At 40.3% G+C, this 23,723-nt stretch overlaps 1 protein-coding gene across 13 annotated transcripts in view; it reads right to left on the bottom strand.

Annotated features, from left to right (window-relative positions):
- KLF12 (KLF transcription factor 12) overlaps window positions 1–23,723 on the bottom strand; it is a 249,071-nt gene that overhangs the window by 167,953 nt on the left and 57,395 nt on the right. For 9 of the 13 annotated variants that reach the window (XM_071741198.1, XM_071741127.1, XM_071741143.1 and 6 more), the window contains exon 2: window positions 11,670–11,733. The exons of the other annotated variants lie outside the window; for them this stretch is intronic. In XM_071741198.1, the coding sequence (XP_071597299.1) occupies window positions 11,670–11,690 (21 nt within the window). In that variant the 5' untranslated portion in view covers window positions 11,691–11,733. The remainder of the gene's footprint in view (window positions 1–11,669; window positions 11,734–23,723) is intronic. 13 annotated transcript variants of the gene reach the window in all.

Here is a 23,723-nt window from a genome sequence, read left to right on the forward strand (position 1 = left end):
AGACTTAAGACTAAACAAAAATTACTAGAAACCCAGCCAGAAAAAGAAACTGGCAAAAAGAAAAATTTAACTTTGTACATCAGCTGATAAATAATAATCGCTATTCGGTAACCAGATAAATTTGGTAGAACTAACCTCAGCCTGCATCCTGGAACTAGGAGTGGAGAAAAGCACATTTAGTAGATCAAGTATTACTACTGAAATCACTGGAAATACTTGATCATGAACAAAACCAGAAACCAATCCTGCTCAAGGAATGTTAGATTCCAATAGCCTGGTTTCATTTTAGGCAAATAAATGCCTATGTTTCTATGCAACACTGTATGATGAATTACTTGCCCAGACTTACCTAAAAAAAAAAAAGAAAAGAAGTAGCAATTGACAGTCAAAGTTAATGCAAAGGGATTCTTAAGACTTTCTTTTTCTTAACCAGAAACTAAGGACATCATTCACTCTTTTGGAAACCATTTATGCCCAGCAGTAAATCTCTTCCTCTGGCAAAAGTGGTAAGTAGCCTTGATCATAACAAACTGTTGCTACAGATCAAAGAGTAATGGAGCATTTATATTCAGAGTAAAGTAACAGCCAAAGTCTTTGCTTGAAGCCAAATACACGGTTGAGAGGCACACAATAGGAGTTGGGTGTTGTTATTACCATCTACGTTTAACTGTTCTACTTTTGTAGTGTTTCTTTGTCCATTTCCCATGCTGAAAAGCTATCATCAGCTGAAGCAGAAAAAAAAAACACCCGCACCAACCAAAGTAAGTGAGTAAATTAAAGCCTGAAACCTCTTAATGTTAATATTAAAACTTCTTTCCAACATACACCCACTTTTAAATTATGAAGGTTCAGAAACTTTTGAAATTGCTATTATTACCACTACTGAAATAAATAGCAGGTGAGCTTGGCTTATAAATGCTTTCTATATATTTAAATACGTAGCAGTTAGGATAATTACCTAGCCTCTTATGAGCCTCTTATCAAGCCATGAATTATCAGCAGATAGTATATTTTTACTGTGTAAAAGCCCTATTTTCACAGAGAGATGGATATTGCTTGCTGTTCCTGAAGAGATTTAAAATTCCTGAACAAGACAGTATAATAATTTAAAGGATCCAGACTACTCAAAAGACAGGTTTGGCTCCTTGTACATGAATAGCCTGGGTCTCTTTCTTCATCTAAAAAAAATATTATTGTTGCTTTCTGCAGAGATTATTAAAGCAATTCACTTGGTTTACATTCTGTGATAAAATAAACTCCACTGTCATGATGCCTGGAGCTCATGCATCTCATCCAACATGTACATCTCCAAAGAATAGTTCAGCAAACATCATCTCAGCTTCACTGCACTTAGTAAGACAACCTAGACAACCAAGTTAATTTCCATCTTCCTATGACCAACTACTTATGTCTTAATTTGTAATAGGGATTCTCACCATCATCTCTCTTGATAACCACCAAAGCCCAAGCACATTTACTTTTAAATGAAACACACTTAACTCCAAATGTTTGGGTTTGGCAGGTTGTACCATCTCCTCGAAAACCAGGAAAGCAAAGCCAAGGAAAAAACAATGTTGTAAATCTCACGATTTCTAGGTCACCTTTTTGTTGATTTCTTTTTTCTTCTGCTAATACAAATACTGAAACACTTCTATATTACTTAGAAACTAAGGTAGAAACTCAGTGCATGTTTACTTATCACGGTTGAAAGCCAAGGCTTTTGTTTTCACTTGAGCTACGCCCACATGTCCAGCCCAGCTGACCACAGCAATCACAGCTTTAGCAGACTGCTATCAAAAGGAACTGAAAGAGCAACAAAAAACCCTGAGTAAATAGCAAAGTTCAAAAGGTGACAAGACTCCAAGTAGAAAACTACTCTGTTCCTTTCTCTTGTCCAGAGGTTCAAGGATGAAAGGTGGAATGGATCACCAGGAGCACACATGAAGCACCAAGTGGGAAGCCTGAGCAGGTCAAGGTTTGTATTAATACTGGGAGCTTATTTTCTCTTTTAGACACATGTCCTTGAGTATATGAAATACCATCTCCAGTGGAATCATTATTCAGGTCTGTTAGCAGTGGATATCAGTATTAAAATAACTGTCTTCTCCTTACGTGCCAGCTACTGAATTCTAACACATTCCTCTACGCGCCTCCATATGAGAAGTGACAAATTGCCATTACTTGACATTATTCTCTCTGTGGCATGTCAAAAATACTAAAATCCAAATACATTTCTTTCTATCATTAAATGTTTATAGTCAGATATGTAGGAAAAGGAGAACATGAAAGCATATGTAGTATTTCAGCTTCTGGCTCACTGTATCTCAATCCGCACTGTCATGCAGACCAAGAATTCTGAGTTTTTCCCTTGTCATTAAGAAATAAATCTTGACACTAAAACACAGTTGGCTGTGCTGCTTCATGATACTGAGAATACCTCCCACAACAGAAGTATCCTTTTTTTTCCATGCAAATGCATCCTGATAATTGATGACCAGAAACATGTCAGCAAGAAACAAGCAGCAGTAGCAAGTCCTGTAAACCCCTGTTATAAACTTATTTGATGGATGATGCTGAACAGAATTGAACAGTATTGAGCTTCTTAGAAACAAAAAACTTGAGAGTATGACTTTAAACATTTTTCTCCCCATTAAGTGCTTTGGAAACTTGTGTCATACTTCTGAAAATACACACATCAAAATGGTCCTGTCAAACAGCTTTGAAATTACATGCCTTGTGCTTCCCTCTGTGGAGTAGTATAAATTTAGTCATTATTAGAATTAGTATAATTGTTCTCTAAGTGCTCTAGGAATAAAAGGTGAAACGAGCTCCATTACTGCTCTTTCATTCCCAGGAGAATGTGCCACAGCAGAGAATTCAGGCTGGAAGTGCTGAGATGCTCACGGATGCTTTGAAAAGCCACGGACACAAGTACGAGCCCAGCAAAGTAGAGCCTGGTGTACTCATCATGTCTGTGTCAGCATAGTTTATAGGCAGAGACGTTTGCTCTTCCAGGGAGGATACAGAAATCCCATAGGAAGAACTGCCCTTTGGAGATGCCAAAGGATGTCTGTCAACCAGTGGAAGACAGGAGCCTTCAGCATAATGACTGAAGCTGAAAGAGACAGTTCCAGGGCTTTGAGATCTAGCTCCCTGTGGATGCTGTCCTGTCACTTATGACTAGTCCTCACCAGAGGGATCAAGGCTGAAAGAAGAACCAAAGGAGCTGGTCTGAAAACACTTAATAAGGAGGGGCATCTTGTAGTCGCAACTGGAAGGTCCCAAGTGTTCACCCATCAGAACCACAAGACTGGGCCTCCCTCAGCAAGCAGCACTGTGCAACAGGAAGGGATCGTCTCAGTCTCGCTGAAGATACCCACAGACTTTGTCCTTCAACAGCCCGTGAGAAATCAGGGCATGTTAAGCAAGGTCTTGGAGCACACCTATTGGTTTGCCTTCTTCCAAAAGCCACCTTGGTTGTGCAGCCTAAGGCCATGCTGCCAAGTGAACTGAAGCACATCGGGCTGGAACATTCATGGAAGCATTTCCCAAACTAAGCTTACCTAGTAACAGACTCACATGACTTGAGAGCTCTGGCCTGGTCTGCTCCAGCCAAATAAATCCAAAACTGGTCTGTGGTTTGGGGGACTGATCCTGCCAGGCTTTTCTAGTAAGTGTGGACAAATCTACCAGTTGGACTGGCCCTACTGAGCCCCTCCAGGCCAACCCTCTCAGAGCCCTGCATAGAGCCTTATGCCAGAGCCCAAAAGATGCAATGGGTACTTCCCTGCCATGGAAATGCTCCACTACTGAGCCTCTAATTCTCTCCAGTATCAGCAGTAATGAGCAACAGAAGGACCACAAAGGTACAGGAGGAGACTCATACTACAAAATGCAGGAGCACAGCTGAAGAAACTGTAGCATGGAGGAAGCCAACCCTGGCCAAGACCAGCCAAGACCTGGCCAGGTTTTAGTTTTCATTCCCAAATTAATTTTAAAATACAAAACCTCAAAAACCAAAGCAACAATTGCAGAAAGACATTAATCACAGGAAGAGTTTAAACTCTGTATAACTTAAATTAATTTTAAAAAAAGTAATTGCATACCAACCCTTACTATTAACATTAGTAAGCAATACAAATTACAGGTGCAAATACCTGTACTAACTAAAACTGTAAGGGGATATCTAGTAACTTTCAGAAGCAGTTTAACACTGTCACCCTGAGTTGCATCAAGAGGTGCTGAAGCAGGCTCTTACAGCTTTCACTTACATCCACAATTTACTAACCATTATGAAAGAGCAATCTAGGAAACACCAGAAGATCTACCTTTGTTTTACAATGACATTTGGTTATTTTAATAATATATGCTGTGAAAAGAACTCTGGTTATTTTAAATATTCCACATTTGTCAATTCTAGAGTAATTACTCTCCTTTGAGCTGCACTACAATGTGGGCCACCTCAGTCCCACACACATCACCTCAAATGAAGGTTGCTGCCATCTCTTTTTATGCAATTCTCCATTCCTCCCCTTTGAAAAAATTGTTTAACTGACAGGAATTTAATACAAGAACTACTGCAAAATTAGTGTACCTGAAACATCCCAGAGCAGCTCCAAGAAGAGCAGAAGTGTGTGCAGCCATTGGGATGCAAGCCCAGCACACCACTGCTGAGCCAGAGATGTTTCTCCCAGTTCTAAGCAAAGCCTCTTGAGCAGCTCTGTGCTGACTACTTGAAAATACAACCTCATTTATTTAAGATCTCTTTTTAATGATTTTAAAACAAAGCTTCAGGCTTTTGTAGTAAACAAGGCTTTGACAGAGAAAGTCTAATCTTCCCTTTTCCACTGCCTTTCTGAAGTGTGAGGATGCAGAACCACAGAATTATAGAATGTCGGGTTGGAAGGGACCTCAAGGATCAGCTGGTCCAATGAAGAATGACTACAGATATCTTCAGTCAGTAAGGAAACACTCTGAAAATATATTGTGTTTTAGATAAATGAGAAAAGCAACAGTTATGATCCTCTCTCTGCAGCTGTCTGCCCCTTGATCCACACTGGGAGGAATAAAATCAAAAGATAAACCCCTGAAAATTATAATACAACTTGATTTTAAAAAGTTCAGGTCATGAGCCAAGCACTGAATGTGATTTGGATCTAACACTGATGAACTGATTTTGTGTGATTTTGTGTACGTAAACACACCAAAATAGTTGGGAAATTCCAAGCTCTGGAACCCATAAAAAAGCAACCATTTAGGCTATGAAAGCAATTGTCCAGCAGAAATGAAGAAAGAAGTGGCGTAGAACGAATTTTGTACTGCTCTTCCTAAGGAAAGCCTAATAGAAATGCTGAGGTCTTCCCAGAAACCATTGATTACCTTTGCAAAGGCAAAGAGAAGATGAACAAGCTCATATACAGTGCAAACACCTCAAGGTGAAGGAGTTCACTGCAGGCACCTTAAGTGTCTTTTTCTCCTTGGAAAAGACCCATGTTGGAAATGCCCTCAGCAATTTTTCAGCCATGGGTATCAGTTCCGAGACCACCTCCCCTCACTGCCAGCAGAGCTCAGCTGGTGGTGAGCAAATCCAGAGGCTACACCACTCCCTATGCCCAGTCCTTCATCAGCTGTGCTGGCACCTTCCAGGAAACATCATAGAAACAGAAAATCATTAAGGTTGGAAAAGACCTGCAAAACGATCAAGTTCAACCATCAACCCAACACCAACTAAATCACATCCCAAAATTACATTTAGTCAGCTCTACCAATGCACTGCAGTTTTTATGGAAAAAACCCACCAAACCTTAGATTCTAAGTTTCAAGGTCAACAGTACAAACTACCAAAACCCAAAACCTACTGGCAAAGATCAGCCAACACAACTTCCACTAAGCAGCAGGAAGAAACTTGGAGAAGGTGACTTTTATCATGGAAGAGTTGAAGACACTCCCAGGAAAGAACATGCATAAGAACTTATCTACTGCTTGTCAGTAATTCTTTGCTGACCAGTCAGACATTAGGGACAGGAAAGGACAGGAGCAAGAGACAGCACAATATAAGGCAGCCCAAGAAAGGAAGAAAATGTCTGCTGCTCCTCCCTTTCCTGCATATAATCAGGTTTTGGGAAAAGTTTTCCTTCTACCCTATAGTTTCAGCCTAAGTTTTACATTTTTAAGCAACTGTGAGGGAGAAAAAGAAAGTTTATGGCATTCAGAGGAAGGGGCAAGGCCACTCACAGCTAAAAAAATGTTGTGAGGCTATGAAGGGAGAGAATTAGAAGGTCCAAAGCCAAGAAGGAAATTAGTCTGGCCTCTATGGTAAAAGATAATATATTTATAGAAACTTGGAGACCTTTCATCCCCCATTAGATGTAGGAGGAAACATAGTAACAAAGGATGAGGAAAAAGCTGAGGTGCTTAATGAATTCTCATTCTTCAGTACCAGAACCAGTTATATAGAGGGAATACTACTCCCTAAGCTAGGAGACAAGGACCAAGAGTAGAATGACTCCCCATAATCCAGAAGGAGATGGTCAGTGACTTACTTCACCATACAGATACGCACAAATTTATGGAGCCAGGTAGGATGCACCCAGGAGTGCTGAAAGAACTGGTGAGGGTGCTCACCAAGCCACTTGCCATCATTTACCACCAGTTCTGGCTGACTGGAGAAGTACTGGCAGACTGGAAGTCAGCCAACATAACCCCCACATATAGGAAGGGACAGAAGGATGACTGAGAAAATTAAAGGCCTGTCAGTTTGACTTTGGTACCAGGCAAGCTGATGGAGCAGACCATCCCAAGTACCATTATGGGGCACATGCAGGACAACCAGGTGATCAGGCCCAGTCAGCACGTGCTCATGAAGGGAAGGTCCTATTTGGCAACCCTGATCTCCTTCTATGACAGGGTGACCTGCTTATTGGACAAGGGAGGGGCTGGGGGTGTTGTCTACTTTAACTTCAGCAAAGCCTTTGACACAGTTTCCCACAGGGTTCTCCTAGAGAAGCTGACAGCTCATGGCTTGAATGTGCATATGCTTTGCTGGGTTAAAAACTGGTTGAATGTCTGGGTCCAAAGAGTTGTGTTAAATGGAGTTAAATCCAGCTGATGCCCAGTCACGAGTGGTGTCCCCCAGGGTTCAGTGCTTCTGTTTTAACATCTTCATTAATGATTTGGATGAGGGGATAGAATGCATCCATTTGCAGACACCAGGGTGGAAGTGTTAATCTGCCTGAGGGTAGGAAGGCTGTGCAGAGAGGGATCTGGACAGGCTTGATTGTTTGTCCAAGGCCAAATGTCAGGTCCTGCAGTTCAGCCATGACCACTCCCCCCAGTGCTACAGGCTTGGGGAGGAGAGGCTGGAGAGCTGCCCAGCAGACAGGGGACTGGGGATGTTGACAGCCAGCTGAGTATGAGCCAGCAGTGTGCCCAAGAGGGCCAATGGCATCCTGGCCTGTCTCAGGAACAGTATGACTACCAGAGCCAGGAAGGCCATCTCACCCCTGTACTCATCCTTGGTGAGGCCACATCTCAAGTACTGTGTGTGCAGTTTTGGAAGCCGCAGTATAGGAAGGGCACTGAGGTGCTGGAGAAGGGCAACCAAGCTGATAAGGGGTCTGTAGAAGGGGTCTTATGGGGAGAGGATGAGGGAGGTGGGGGGGGGCTGTTCAGCCTGGAGAAGAGACCTTATACTCTCTACAACTACCTGGAAGGAGGCTGTAGTGAGGCAGGTGTTGGGCTCTTCTCCCTGGTGACTAGCAATAGGACAAGACGAAATGGGTTCAAGTTGCACCAGGGTAGGTTCAGACTGGATATTTGGAAAAAAACTTTCACCAGAAGAGTGGTGAAGCACTGGAGCAGGCTGCCCAGGGAGGTGGTGGAGTCACTGTCCCCAGAGGTGTTCCAAAAAAAAAAAACAAAAAAAAAACCCAAACAAGTGGATGTGGCACTTTGGGAGAAGGTTTAGTGGTTATGGTGCTGTAGGATGGATGATCTTGAAGGTCTTTTCCAACACTTTTGATTTTATGATCCTAAGTGAAAGCAAATCTATCCTATGAATATGACTGGGCTCCAGATAGCAAACTACCTGCTAGCTCTCTACACTGAAATATTCATTAAATATCAACCACCAAAACTGTTAAGGGACCCAGCTTGATAATTGATATAAAATAGATGAAACCAAAAGAACTTCATGGTCTCCCTGCCTTGTTGAATAAGACCATTAGTCATTTTTAAGTGGATGCTTGTTACATCGTTTTATCCAAGATATTTATAATCATAATGACTTGAGACAAAACACCAAACTACAATCTCTTTGCGTGAGCATAATCCAAACTAAAAAGAACATGACAGAAAGAATAGATCGATGGTCAGTGCAAAATAACTACCTTGAGACTCATATTTTATTCTGTTGATATTTGTAGCCATAATTATACTCCAACAACCCACTGAATTATGCTAGATGTGAAAGACCACTCAAGAGAAGTCACTTTCTTTCTATGAAAACTGCATTTGTTTGTAATAGATACGGAGAAGATAGCTGGATTTAAAAAAAAAATTTAAATTGACACAGCACCACACTGCAGCTAATATTACGACTATGCAAACAAAACCATAAAACCTGCTCAAAACACCTTCAAACACATTTTAAAAAAAATCCAAACATTTTTATCACAACCAGACTTTAAAATAATGAAAAAAGTAAAGATCAAAAGTCCAGTGAGTCCAAACTCCACCCAAAACCAGGGCAGCTCCAAAGTTTCATGAGATAGGCTCAGGGGCTTGCTCACCCAACACTGATTCATGGGGTTGGTTCCTCCCCAGGGGCAGGACATTCCCTTCTGCTGAACCAGGTGGGGCTTCTCCCAGCCCCATTTCTCCAGCCTTCTGAGGTTGCTCTGAACTGCTGTCCTGCCCTCATTGCATCAGCTGGGGACCATTGCACAGCACCATGCACAGAGCTGGCTCCTCTCTATGCCCTGCTCTGCTCTGGAGTCAGAGGAGGAGACTTAAGGGCACATGAGAGGTAGAAAAGACTCCTGAGATAAGATGAGCTCTGGAAAGTTGAAGAAACGTCTCCTTCGTACTGAGTCCTTCCTTCTACACAGCTGAGCCCAGCTTGGCTCTTGTTTTTCATTGCTGGGGTTTGGTTTCAGCGTTTGCCTTTTTGTTGGGGTTTTTTTGGCAGTTTTGGTCTTTTTTCTTAAGAGATGACGAACAAGTTATATTCATGAGACAGCGGTACTTCTTGGGCTTATCACGTAGACATCTATAAAATAAGCACTAAACTCCACTGCATTCAATATTTATCATTTTTTAAGCAGCACATAAGCCAGAACACATCAGTAAACCTGACCAAATGGACCCCCCAGCACTACTTTTCTGGCTGTCCGTGAAACCACAGTGTAACAGAGAGACTGTACCTAAGACCACTTGTTAAGTACAATGCAGACCTGCCTTTTCAGTCAGAGCAATTTCTTTTCCTCTTTATTTTCCCTCTCTGACCTCCTTTTAGTCCTGCCCACTTTTTTTATTTTAGGTCTTGATCTTTATTTTGGGGACTTTTCAAGCTGTCATTCCTCCCTGTCAGTTACCAAATTCCATACCATCTCCTATCCCAGGCTCTCATCTCCAGACATCTGCATTCAGTCACCACATACTGAAAAGCATAAACTTTAAATGGCAGATTGACCAGAAAACCAAATGCAAGACAGACCAGCATATACTATCAAAGTGGCAACAAAGTGAAAGGCTGAGAGAGGGTGCTCAGTGAAATCCAATCTCTTTCCTCTTGGAGCAGAATTTTATCAAACAATCTTAAGTGACCACAGAGAAGCCACACACACACTCTTCTATTGCTTAAATTTTCTGGAATCAGTCTTCCCAGAAACTGAACTTATAGCCTCAGACTTTGAATTTCTCCACACAATGCATTTTTTTCTCTTTCAGCAACATGACCTAATCGTGGTGCTTTCCTGATATCAAAAGATTAATAGCTGCATTTAGAGGCCTGTGACTGCAAAGACTGCCAAACAGAAAACATGAAAACTCAGTATCTTCTTCCTTATCTGCACATACTTTGTGCAGCTTCTCCATAAGTACTGTGGGACATCATCAGGAGGACACGAGAGAGTGAAATTACAGCTTGACAATAAAGAGTTCACCTCATTCTCCTGGTTCTTTTTCTTACTTTTGCCATAACTCTGCATTGAAGCAGAGGCAAAAGCAGAAAATGGAACACAGAGAGCTAGTAATGCTACATCGCTCACAAAACTACAGTCCTTCTGTCCTTCCTGAGAAATAACAGCCCTTCTTGAGGACCTGACAAATCCTTAATGTTTTCTGCCCTGGCATCACTTCCCAAGCCAAATACCCAAGATAGCTCTGTATGCTGGCCCAGGTCCCCCTCAATTTAATGCAAAACACTATTATGCTATGGTAGTACTGCTGTGTGCTGCCTTCAGGACATTATTAAAACAATGATATCCAGAGATAGCTGCAGTAGATGCAAGCAAGGTTTGGGTGGTGTCCATTTTTCACTCTTCTATTTACAGACTGAAGTGTTTGTTCCCCCTGAGGCAAGACCATCCCAAGCTGTCAAACACTGGTATAAACAAGCAGCCACCAACACATCAGCAATCAAATCACAGAGAAATTCCTTAACACTCTGTGCATTGGTTTTAGCAGGTAACAACTGCTGGCTCATATCTGGGCATACAGGTCCCAGATCCTATAGAGAAACTGTGAGCATTACTGCAAAGTATTATTATTACTTGCTCTCTCTATTAGAGTCCAAATTTGACTCTTGGAAGCTGGAGGTGTTTTCTGGGACACGCAGTATATAAAGCAGATGTTCCATGGATGCTTCTGAATTAAAGATTATTTTTGCTAGCTGTTATTTTGGGAGATTGAATTCAAGGACAGATGATTCCCTCAAGCCTTAAGCTGCTCCTGATTCTGGAGGTAGCTAGGATCAGCATGTCCACTACCTGTTGTAAACACTAAGAAAACATACCCAAGAAAGTAAACTCTTCTGTATCTAAGTCAGTTGCTGATAAACTGTAAAACTTCTGAACCACTACAGTTCAGAATATAACAAAATTATCAGAAATAAATATGAATCCTTGCTCTAGTAAACTACTTTGCTTACAAGAACAGAGCTACACAAAGCCTCCGACAGCCTCTTCCTTTTCAATTAGTGTTAAAATGCATGCTGGAAGACCCATACCTCTCTTTCATAAGAAAACAAAACAGCAAGATACTTTCAAAGATACCACATCCTATTTGACTTCTTGAACAGCATTTGTCATTGTGGCATGAGTGCCACTCATGAGGTATTAAGCTTCGTAGTCAATAGCCATCACAGAAGACCACATCTCTCTTGTAATAGTGAAAACCCTTATGCATCAGCCCATTCAAACACCTGGCTTCAAAGGCATTCCCTGTTCCCTGAATGTACTACTAGGTTTTTCTTAGAAATTCAGGTTTGGTCAGAAGCTGCTGCATTAAACTATAGATGTGGTAAGCTCTAGTATTCCCTTTCCTGAAAGACGGGGCAACATACAAAGCTCACACCAGTTATTTCATCTACTATGTTTTGTAACAATAAAAAAATGTTTATAATAACAGAAACATGTACAATGCATATGGCTGTAAAAATGTCAACCAACTTTTATGGCTTTCCTCTTCATACGAGTATTCAGTCATCCATTCATCCCTAGATACACTTCAATCCTAAAAAAGAAAAGATAAAATGATTTAACTGATATGTTTTCTTAAAGGTTCATCAATTTGTCAAATGTATTGTACACGTAAATAAAAAAACCTAACCATGGACTTCTACAGAGGTCATAAGAACAGTAAGTTTATGAGCACTTTAATTAAAGTAGATGAATATGACAAAAGGTATGTTGGAAAAAGCCTTATGTTTCCTTTTAACTAATGACTTCAGTCAACGCTCGCAGCATCTTTAATTTCTGAGCTGCTACTTGAGCACACTAAATCTCAGCTGCTTTAATTAGTCTTCAGCACTTGTTATATATCAATACCCTGATTTGTACAGGTACATTTCTCAGCAGTTACCAAGTGTGAATATTCCTTGCTGTTATTTCAAAATGTGTTTCCCAGAAATACTATGTGAGACATGAACAACAGCACATTAAAAGCCAAAATACATTTATTAGTTAAATCAGTCAGTACTCCATCCACAGAAAGTAACTCTGGAAAACCATTACAAATTTTGAATACTTATTTCATGAAGGTTTCCTATGGGTACATTCCTATTTATGTTGTTTCCATGTGAGTCAATAAAATAAAAATATAGAGAGAGATATAAGGATGGTGTTATAGTTTTGAGAGTCTCCTTCAGACTTTAGAAAATATACAAAACCAGTAGTCTAACTTTTTTAAAAGGCTGGGAGGAAAAAAAGCTTCAGATGTCCAAAGTTGAAATAACTGACATCAGTACGTCTTAAATCTCTTGCCAGAATATGTGCACATATCTGGAAGCAAATGCCACTTACATATGTCTCTTAATTATGGAAATGGTGTGAAGTCAAGACCTTAAATCTACTGTCAAGATTTATTATAAACAATCTGCTGTTATTTTCCTATCATTCAAAATAAGGTCATCCTTCAAATAACAGTGGAACATCACCTGCCTGCTTTTAATCTGCAACTCAGTATTTTATTACTGCTATATACACAACAACACAGCTAAAGGGTTTCCAAACACTACGTAAACTTTTACACTGAAAACAATTCAAGAAGCTCCCTTAAACATTTAAAATTAGTAAATATTCATATACTGTACTGTTATTATACTGGCTAAAACCCATGCATTTAACTTAATTTCTAAAAAAATACTAGAGTTAATTTAAAAAAAAAAAAAAAAAGGTCCAAACAGTCATATGAATCATGAAGAATATGAAAAAACATTACAAAGAGTGACCTCACTAAATGTAATTAAATATTGTAGGGTTAGAGCTTGCTAACTATCATTGACGATTTGCAAAATCTCCTATGCACCTTGTAGACTCCCTTTCCTTTTTTCTTCTTTACTTTCCCCTGGCACTATTTGGATTGCTTTCAAATTTTACTTTATGAAGATTTTTTTTCTTTAAATTCCTTAAATTGCACATTGAAAAAACCACCTTTGAATTTCTAGCTGCTCTTCCTCTGTGCTAATGTCTAATAACGGGACAGGTGGACCAGATTTTCTTACATCATGAACTTACATGACACAGTTGTCTAACCTGAGCAGGAAAAAACTAGCCATTACATTATTTAAAAATTAGATTTAATATATTCAAATGTTTCATGGGGTCTGTCAGAAGAAAACAGACAACCTGTAATTCTTTCCAGTTGTCCAGGTTTTCTCAATGTAACTCCTCCCAGCACTCACTCAGACACACACTCTCCTCCAACCCAACTGAGCTTCAAGTTACACCTGAACACTGAAGTCCTATCAGGTTACTGTGGCTATGGTCACAGAGCAAACATGGGTATGTGTTTCAAAACTGTTTCCCAACTAGACACAGCCACAGCTGTTTTTACATTGTTAAACCTCATACAGTGGCCCTCCTCATGAAAAAAGCTACTTAGTAAATACAAATAACTGGGCTTGCTTATTAATCCTCTTTAGGCCTGCACAATTAATCATGCACTGAATTGCATCACTGGGGTTCTCTCCTCCACGGAAGGGTTTCTGCTTGTCCTCATTTTCCTCAAGCACAAGGTGCAGACCGTAACTTCCCAGCAGTGCCATCAACCCACAGGGCTACTCCACTGCCATACACAGGGTTTGGAAGTTTTGGTGTGAAACACTCAATTGCCACAAATGTCACTTATACATGGCACAGACCTCTTCACCATGACCATTTTAGGCTGCTTTGGGGAAGACAACCAAGAGCAAACCACCTAACTATTCATCTAGCGATTTAACTAGTAACTCCACCTACCTGTTGCCTGATTTTCAGAAGATCTGAAAAGCTCCAGCTTCAGATGAAATTACTTCGAAATTCACATGAAAAAGATGAATTGTCCTTACACACATAACACATCTGTTCTGCCACATGTGCCATCACTGTGAAAGCTGCTCTGGACTTCAGTTCTTAGCAGCTTACTGTGAAATCTCACTTTCTCCCACCAGAAGTATGAAAACAGGCAGGAAAGTCCAAACAGGAGCATGTTCCATTTTTATCAAGGGTTTTTTATGCCAGAAGAAAATCTACTGGACAACTGTACAACATTCCTGATTCAAAACCTTTATATCAGAAGGGATTTTTTTTTTTAAGTAATCACAGAGCAAAGCACTTAACAAACCACTACTTTCAACCAAAAGAGATTTAAGCAGTGAACATAGAATGACATCCACTTCCAGCCCAAACCTAACCTTAAGATAATGTTTTCAGGCTGAAGGAATTTGTAAAGCTTATGACTGCCATGAAACAATAGATTCCTTCTCTTGCAGCAAGAGAAATATCAAACAGATCCTACAATATCTACTCTATTTTGGAAACACCTCTTGCTCAGAATAAATGCCCTGGTAGTCCCACCCCAGCCAGCATCCCCCTGACCAGCAGGGTAGAGCAGCAGCCATGGGCCAGAGTAAGGAATAAGAGATGAGCTTCAGTACAACCATGCTGAGCTTACTCCTGGGGTAACACAGGTCACTATGTTTGTCTCTACACACAGAACACTTTTGAACATTTAAACCCACATTAATTCATTAAAAAAAAAATAAAAATCCTAGTCGTATTGCTTTAACAGGTCTTTTACACATTGCTAGCTTTTAAATCAAGTGCCATTAGTATAGTTGCAATTCATTCCCTTTTGCTACTTTTTGCCCTTTTCTAATTTGGATAGCTATGGTAACATACAGTTGGAAAAAAACAACTCAGCCATAAAGTCACCTCATTTGCTGAATCAGGATTTATTAACTTTTTCTTCTACAGAGCAAACTCCTTTATTTGGGCATAACTATTTCTGATTCTCCCTCTTGCATCATTGACTTTACTTTTAAAGTATGCACTTTTCTACTTGAAAGCCCACGAGTCTACACTTACACATCTGCAATCCCTTTAAAGGCTCTGAATCACACCAACCTTCACAAAAGATGGACTTCTCCCAAACCCATAAAGGCCACCCTTAATACAAGGTGAAGCAGGATCACTGAAAACAGTTTCAGAGGTGTTCACAGCTGAAAGAACAGAGGTTACCCTCAACCCAGCATTGAGGATGGCTGCCTTCATGTTAGAAGTGGCCACACACTTGAACTTTTTTATGTGTCCGATTCCTAGTGGAAAATTGAATTCTGTAAAGCAAACATTCTGCAGAAGCTACAGATGAAATATACATTAGCCATAAGCTACAGATTTGCAAGTCCTCAACATTTCAAATTGGAAGAGACAGCAGAGGCTGAAATCCAGTGTAGCACTGCACTGAATCTGAGTACCTGAAAATCTACCTCAATTGCACTTCGAGGGCCTACACCTTTCCTACCTCTGGTCTAGCCTCAAGGATGTTTGTAAACTCAATTCTGTACTATTTTAAATGAGACTAGGCAAAATACTTTGCCACAAAGTTGTCTGTTAAAAAGTTTCTGAACTTTGAATTCCAACACGTGCTGCTGTCCACTTCCAGCAGCCATCACGAGCTGGGAGATGAACCAGGTAATATAATTTAAAATGCATTTCATTCAGGTTAAGTGTAACTGCTGTGCATTTTATATACCTCACAAGACCAAAAGAGCACTTGCTACCTTTCTGTCACTCACTAAACAACTGTGATCACAAATCCTCATTTTTTATTTTGTCTTCAGATTAAGTTTTTGCTAGTCTTTTATAGTGATTTCTGTTCAAACAATGCAAGCAGAGATACTTGCTTTAAGATGCCAGTCCCCCCCCAATATCTTTGTTACTCTGACATAGTGTCATAACAAAAATATCTTCAGCTGTTCAAAATATTTCTGAAAATTAACTTATTGTTTCAACTTCTGGTTTTCAGTGGTATTTTAATAAAAGAGAAGAAGGATGCAGAGAGTGGGATGCTTGTTGCTAGGTGATACCTAGGCTCTCCTGAACTCCTACAGACTGAAATATTTATCCAAACTCCCACAAGTATGACACCTAGCATAGAGAAAGGAGATGCAGGCACTTGCTGAAGTACAGGTAAGAAGCAGGAGCTCTGCCACCAGCTCTCTGGAGTACACAAGGTGAGGAGGTTGCAGCCTCGGTGAGGGGGTGGTGATGCAGCTGCCTCCTGAACGCCTGCACTGACTTCAGCCAATGCTCACAGAGCAGAGCCTCCAAAACTTTTATGCCAAACCAGAACAACCTCAATGCTCCTGGGCTCTTGGCAGCACAAGAAAGCACATTCTTTCTTCACCTGCTTGTACAGATGTGTTCACTTTCTGTTGTTTGATTTTATTTTTTTTTCCCCAAATCCTTACAGTCCAATAACCTGTTTCCACAGAAAAAAAGCATGCAGCTGGCCAGATGTGAATGAACAGTCATTCATCAACACTCATTAACTGAACATACAACCTTCACAAGAAGCCTGTGTGCCATTCACCTCCCCCTCCTCCCTTTAAAAGGTTTATTCAATGATTAAACTTTCAAGGAGTGCTTGCAGAGTCTTTCACTAGAGGCTTAAACGAATAAACATTTTTCTTTACAGGGTCTTTTATTTGACATTAATGAATTATTTCGAATTGAACAGCTTCAAGGATAAGTCCCAGACCTTCTGCAACTTAGATTAATTTCAAGAGCTCTTTATTCTCCTTAGAACTTAAGGGTCTGGTTTCACAAAAATAAACTACATAACTACATGCTACATTTTGTAATATCAGAGAGTTTTTTGGCAATATTTTAAAATGCTGCAACTGCATCAAGGTACACAAAGAATGAATTTAGAAATTGTGTGTACATGCTGTTACATTGTGAAAGTAAAAAAATATTTTGTTAAAATCTGAAGAACTAATGGAGTCTTCAAATGTCTGGGTTTGGGTAATAACCAGTGGTCAATCTACAAAAGTGCAATAAATTGCAGGGAGCAGAAAAAAGCACAGCTAAATGCTACATGCCCCTTGATTTTTTATTCCAAAAGTAGTGGTTATCTTTGACACTCTGTTGTTAGAATGGATAGCTCTGAAACCTTCATACTCCCATTTCTACTCCAGTTTAAATGGAATAACACTGCTTTTTGTTAGATCTAAATAAAATAAAATCTTGATAAACACAGCCACACATCACTTTAGACTTCTCCTCTGGCATAAGGAAATGTTTGGGTTACACAGTACATGCATTTAGCACATGCTCAAGGTCTCTTAGTGCATCACCTTATCCACAGCTCAAAGTCCACATTAGAGTTTAAATTCTCTTTGCCAGCCTGTGCACAAAGTCAAAGGACTTGTTTTTTCCTTGCTACATGAGTTACAGCATAACACATATGCATGTATACACACGTATGTATATACTTTTATGAATACAGGAACACACACACATATAGCCATTTCTTGTGAATTTATTAACTATTTTGTGTAAATAATTATCTTAAAGACTCTGCTCAAAGCACACTTTCTAATATATCATCAAAACCCAGAATTTTCAGCCAACCTGCAAAATAAAGCTATGTTTCTGAACGAATATGGAGCTGGAAATAAAAATAAAAAAAAATATTCTTCCCCTTATCTTCAATAATTTATTCAGCAGAACAGCAGTACTTACTATTCTCCAAATAATTACTATCCAAGATTTTTACTCCTAAGGGCTTATAAGCAAACTGAGAGAAATTACAGAAATCACAGAAAGTTAGGTGTTAGAAAGGACCTTGAAAGATCATCTAGTAAAACACCCCTGCCAGAGCAGTGTCACCTACAGAAGCATATTACAGAAGCACAATGTGTAAAAAATTATTATTATTAATTTCAGGTTGGAATAATGTATATTGTTTTTTTTACATTTTTGTTTGCACTTCAGATAAAACAAGTGATTAAGTGTACTATAAATTAAGGTTTGAAATCCAAAACAAAGATACAACACAGAAAAACTCCTTATGCTTCAAGTAGGGTGAGAGGGGATAAAGCTTGGCAGTGACTCTTCCTTACGATCAAAGTGGGGAAAGGGATAAATACCAACCTCTTGAGTCCATCTTTCATTACACGACTGTTGCTTTTAATCAGTCATTGGAATGGGCTGCCCAGGAAGGTGATGGATTCTCCACCCAGAGGTCCTTTCCAACCTGGTTGATTCTATAAATTGACAATAGAAGTTGCACAGAAAAAGACTACTGCACGGGTTTCATACTCTTATTTTGTCTGTCTAATAAAAATCACCATTTCTTAATGCTATCAAGACACCCCATATTTTCTGGTATAATATCTTTACCTAAGTCAGGATTACACTTGGCCCAGAACCAAGCAGGCTCAACTAGTGGTACATGCAGCAGTACTTGCGCTCTCTTCCTCAAAGCTGCCAGACAATCTACATTTATACTCTGATCCTTTCAAAAATAAAATAAGGATTTTATTTCCTGTTAAGAGGCTGCTGAATCTCCGAGAACACCAGATGAACAAACAACCCTCACCGCTTGTACACAGTTACAAACTAAATAACGAGAGCTTAAGTAGGGCCGAGGTCACCATAGAATCATAGAATGGTTTGGTTCAGAAGGGACCTTAGAGATCATCTAATCCAAACCCCCCTGCATTGCCAGGGACACCTTCCAGTAGATCACGTTGCTTAAGTCCCCATCCAACCTGGCCTCGAAAACTTCCAGGTATGGGGCAGCCACAGCTTCCCTGGGCAGCCTGTTAATAGCATCTCAACCAGTTTCCTTAGAACAGGCAGTGGGCATTGGTTTCTGTGTGGACCATGCATTTGGTGTTTCTTGTGGGTATGGCAACCCCCCAGTTACCTAATCTAAGGGAGGGTGGCTGAACACCTAAGGCCCCATGCTGCAAATCCAATGGAATTAGCACAAATCTGCTGCAGAGTTGGGCCAAAATCTGCTCTCTCTCAGCCCAGCTATAGTGAGCATACCATGATTTGGTAATGGAACACACAGGTACATGAAATTCAACCTGCAAGAAAGTTTGAAGCATCAATGTCTGAGACAGATTAATCCTGCCTCAGATGAATAATACAACCCTTCCATGATTCAAAATTTGTAGTCTCTGCTTGTAGAGGCCTTCAGAGGGAACACCAAAACAATGGAAAAATCAGACCAGGAACAAAAAAATTAACACCATTTATAAGTAGCAGCTTACATAAACACTGGAATGTCTTTTCCTTTTAGGCTATACAAGATGTTGTAAATAAGTTGACGAATGGCACAAACCACCATCCCACTGCAGATGAAATACCACGCAGCTTTCCCCCTACCACAGGGGCAAGCACGCTGCATCAACTTTCACAGCAAAACCACTTAAAGAATAAGCAAGAACAATAACAATAAGCTGTGCCTGTTAAACTCAGCTTAAAAGAAGCAGCTGAGAAAGCTACTACACAAGCTCTAAGTTTACACATCACCAGAAAGTGGTTGTAAAATGGGTATTGATGCCCTGTGGCTGGCAAAGGCAGCGAGAGACACCACTCTATTTCACCAAGCTCCAACCTGGAGATGGGTCAGCTCCACAGAAGCACCCGCTCAGCTCTGTGTGGGGAGTCCCACCCCACTCCATCCATCAGCAGAAGGCAGGAAAAAAACAAACTGCTCAAACAAATCTATTTTTATTCCTCCAAAACGTAAGTGGCAATAAGCATGAAGCCGTGTTGACCTCTCTAGCTAGTGTAGCCACAGAAGCTAAGGATGGGCAGGCTCTCACAATTTACCACAAAACTGGGAAAAATGAGCGAAGAAAACAAAGCACAAGCTGTAAAAGCTGTGATAGACACTGAAGAAACCCAACTACCCTCAATTCCAGGCTTAAAGTTATGTTTCCAAGAAAAACAGAGTCAACAACTGGATACACCATGCTCTACATAGCAGGTAGTTACATTCAGCTCCTACTCCTGCCTTGGCTCAACATGCAATAAATTCCATCACTGCATTTGTTACAATTTGGGAGGCTTCATTTTCTTTTGTTTTGCCCTTAGAAATGTACTGATAAAATGCTTGTTCAAAACATGGCATGATATCTATGTGCAGGAAGGTGTAGGTATACAGGATCCCAACTGTGGGCACTGTGTGACAGAACTGATGCTATTAATCAGTTTAAGGAGTTTATTTGGCTGGCATCCTACAAATGTAGCTGATGAGTGTTTATTTTAATAGGAAGGTACGTTCTTTAAAATTGATCAATTGACCACGAGTGCTTCCATTAATCATTTTTAATGCCTTTTCTCCTAGCCTGCCCCTTCTAGAAAGTGCAGGCTGGCAATATTATAATAATTATCCTTCAGCATATTGTAGGTAAAAAGCTCAGAAAGGGGAGAAATCCTACATCTAAGTATATGTTCTCACCAGGCTTTGGGCACCTTGAAACAGCTCTACTATCAGCTTCAGTAGCTACAAATCTTTTAATAATACTTTGAAATCCAGAGCAAGTCACTGAAGCATCCTCATGCTCCTCTTACCTTCAGGATGAGCCAGAAGGGCAAAATTGACCCCAGCACTGTTCCTGGAGAATTTCTACTGGAACTTCTATATTCCAGCATTTCAAACTTTCCAACAAACTATATAAAGCTCAGCACAAAACATGACTAACCTCAAAAAAAGGTCCATCTGGTTGTACCTAACACATACCTGGTCAAATTCTATCGGCCTCCAAAGCCTTCATCATTTGTCTTAACATCTACAAGAGGTTGTTGCTCTATTTTCCTGTTCTTGCTTAAATAAAAAATATATTTGCTTCTCCCCTCTCTAGTAGTTCCCCCATCACTTAAGACTTTTTAGGGAGCAGGGGTTTTTGGGGAGTAACTCAATGTATTATTTAATTCAGAAGTCTGGGGGGAGGGAGGGGTGGAGGGGGTGGGAATTAATCTGCAAATCAAACTACATATTAAACTGCAAAAAACAGAAGTAGCTTGATTTCCAAAGGCAATTTGTACTCTCTAGTCTCCTACTGAGATCACTGCAGCAGCCTGCAGGACTCACCATCTGCATGCAGTAAGCCAGTGCCATTTCATTCTGCAGATCAAGATGGACAAACAATCCCCTTAACCATGGCACATTCACAGCCCAGAAACCATAACCTGAAGAATAACGTCAGTGCATAAAGTTCTTGCCAGTTGGCTGGTTCATCTCACCTACCTACAGACACCTACACCTGTGCTATCTGCCCTTCATGGCTCTGTAGTTAAAAGGAGAGAGCAAGGTGGTGCAAGGGCCTGAGACACTGTCACTTCAGCCAGCCCAGCAACCACTCTTGGCCAAAAATTATTTTAAATAAAATGGTACTTAGCTGTCTGCAGAGCTTTGGTTTTGGGGGTTTTTTTTTGTTTTGTTTTTTTATTGTTTGTTCGGTTTAAAAAACCCAACCAAACAAACAAAAAACAGGTTTTGGGTTCCTTTGTTCTTAAGTTTTTAAGACTTTAAAAGTCATCCTTAATGGACCCAGTGGGCTTAACAAGGCATCGCGTTTTTTGAAAGAGCTTGGAGAAAAAAAAAAAAGAAAACGAAAAAAAAAATTATAGTAACTTGAGATAGTTAAAAAACTATCAAGAAGGAACTGGCTGTCAAGAAGGATCTGGCAATACCGCCCACACTAAGCTTCCTGCATATCAAGGTGATACACAGAAGTTAATACAAGTACATAGCTCATCAATTTACACAGACACCACCATAAAAAAATTATAAAAATAAAAAATAATTTTGAAAATAAGGAAAAACAATAAACTAAGGATGCCATGGAAGTCACATCGCTTAATTTACTAAACTAGAGAGGAAAGCACTCCAAAGAAACAATTATGTATTGTATGAAGGAAAACAATTTTAAAACCCAAGGATTTTCACCCTGGATCCCTTGCAACATGGCAAGGGCAGATAGTCCCCTGCTCTGTATCACTCCAGTGAAACCAACCAACCCCAATATACATTTCCACCATTCCCATTACAAGCTTGTAGACTTGTTTTATTTGATTATCTCTCAGGAAAGACAACGTAGCAACAGAAAACATGAATACAAGAGGAAAGTACCACTGAGGAGAATCAATTTTCTTGCAATATTCTAGGTGTAACAGAAAAATAATGCAGACATGACAGTAGAGATGCTGCTTTGAATAATACATGTTTCTGGAAGGGTTCAAAGACTTTTACTCAGGATGCCCAAACTATTCCTGGTTAACCACCACAACCACCAACCTCTACAAACCATCCTGACTCAGAACAACACAAATGACATGAACAACTCAACTCCCTCCTTCCCTGAGGACTGAGTTCAAGCAACGCCCCTGACAAGCAAAGAATTTGTTTTTCTATTGATTCCCTTTGATTACTTTTTTGATTTGCAGGTTAACCCCTGACACAGTACCTGACAAACTGCTTAACAAAGTGGTTAAACTACCTGGCAATCACAGAAACATGTTACCTAAAGATACACCTGGGGCTACACCCATCCTTGGCTTAACACCAGCAATACACCTACCTGGTACCTCGAAACTACAAGAAAGCTCCTAGATTAACTATCAAAAAATATTCCTGTAATTTCATTAAATAAGAGATAGCAAACACACTTTTTGCTGTTAGAATTATACTGATTTCAAGTGGTTGCCCCTTATCTACCACCAGTTTCAGAGAGTTCCCTCAGCCCTTTTTTCCACCTACTCCTTTTGGTTACACCCACTGTTCTTTCCATGTTACAAAACACAGAAACACTGAGGCTGCCCAGACCTCAAGCCCTGACTGTCCTCCCATCTCTCCTGGCTTCACAATCCCTATGGCCACCCTCCAGACACAACCACCACCAGACCCTGACCCACTGACAGCTGACTCAGGTGGCAAAATTCTCCTGTCTTGACTGCTGCATGTCCCTTTTCCATCTCCTTTGGTTCCATGGTGAGCTTGAGGTATGGAAGCCAGCAATGCTGATCCTCTGGCTCCAGGAGAGCTGCCCCTCTGCATACCCAGGTGTCAGTTCCACAACTGGCACCTCCAGCCACAAACTCCAGAAGCGTGGGGCTGCTAACAACACCACCCTGCTTGCATCCCAAGGAGTGAGGAGGCCCATGCCCCACTGTCTTACATTCAGAATAGTTCAGAATTATAATCCGAAACAAGGCAAAGAAGGGTTTGTGAAGCCAACGCTCCAGTGACTTGTGCCACCTACCCTCATCTTCTCTCTCACATCTCATCCTTCTCCCTGAGCTTCCTTCTTTTGCAGATCATGCATCTACCAATACCACTCCAGCAGCAACCTTTCCCACAGTTTAACTGAGATTGGATTTATTTACACTAAAAAGACACATTCTGACACCTCCCATTGTTTGATCCACAATGAATGATTTCAAGGTTGTTTTCTTTTATATACATAAAAGATAACTATTTCTTCTGTATCACAAGATGTATTTCTGACTATGTACTAGGTACAAATATTCTCTGTATCTATTTTGAGCTTCCATTAGTCTGAATTCACTGCTAGGGGTACAGATGGCTGGTGCTACGTACTCCAAGATCCCACTGGAACAGAACCAACTTCACATGAAGTTCCCCTATTGAAAATGTTTTGTTACCAAAGACAAAGCAATTATAAAAGCATCACTACAGGAGCAAAGCTTCAGTTAATA

Source organism: Heliangelus exortis, chromosome 1 (assembly GCF_036169615.1).
Source record: "Heliangelus exortis chromosome 1, bHelExo1.hap1, whole genome shotgun sequence".
Taxonomy (NCBI): Eukaryota; Metazoa; Chordata; class Aves; order Apodiformes; family Trochilidae; genus Heliangelus; species Heliangelus exortis.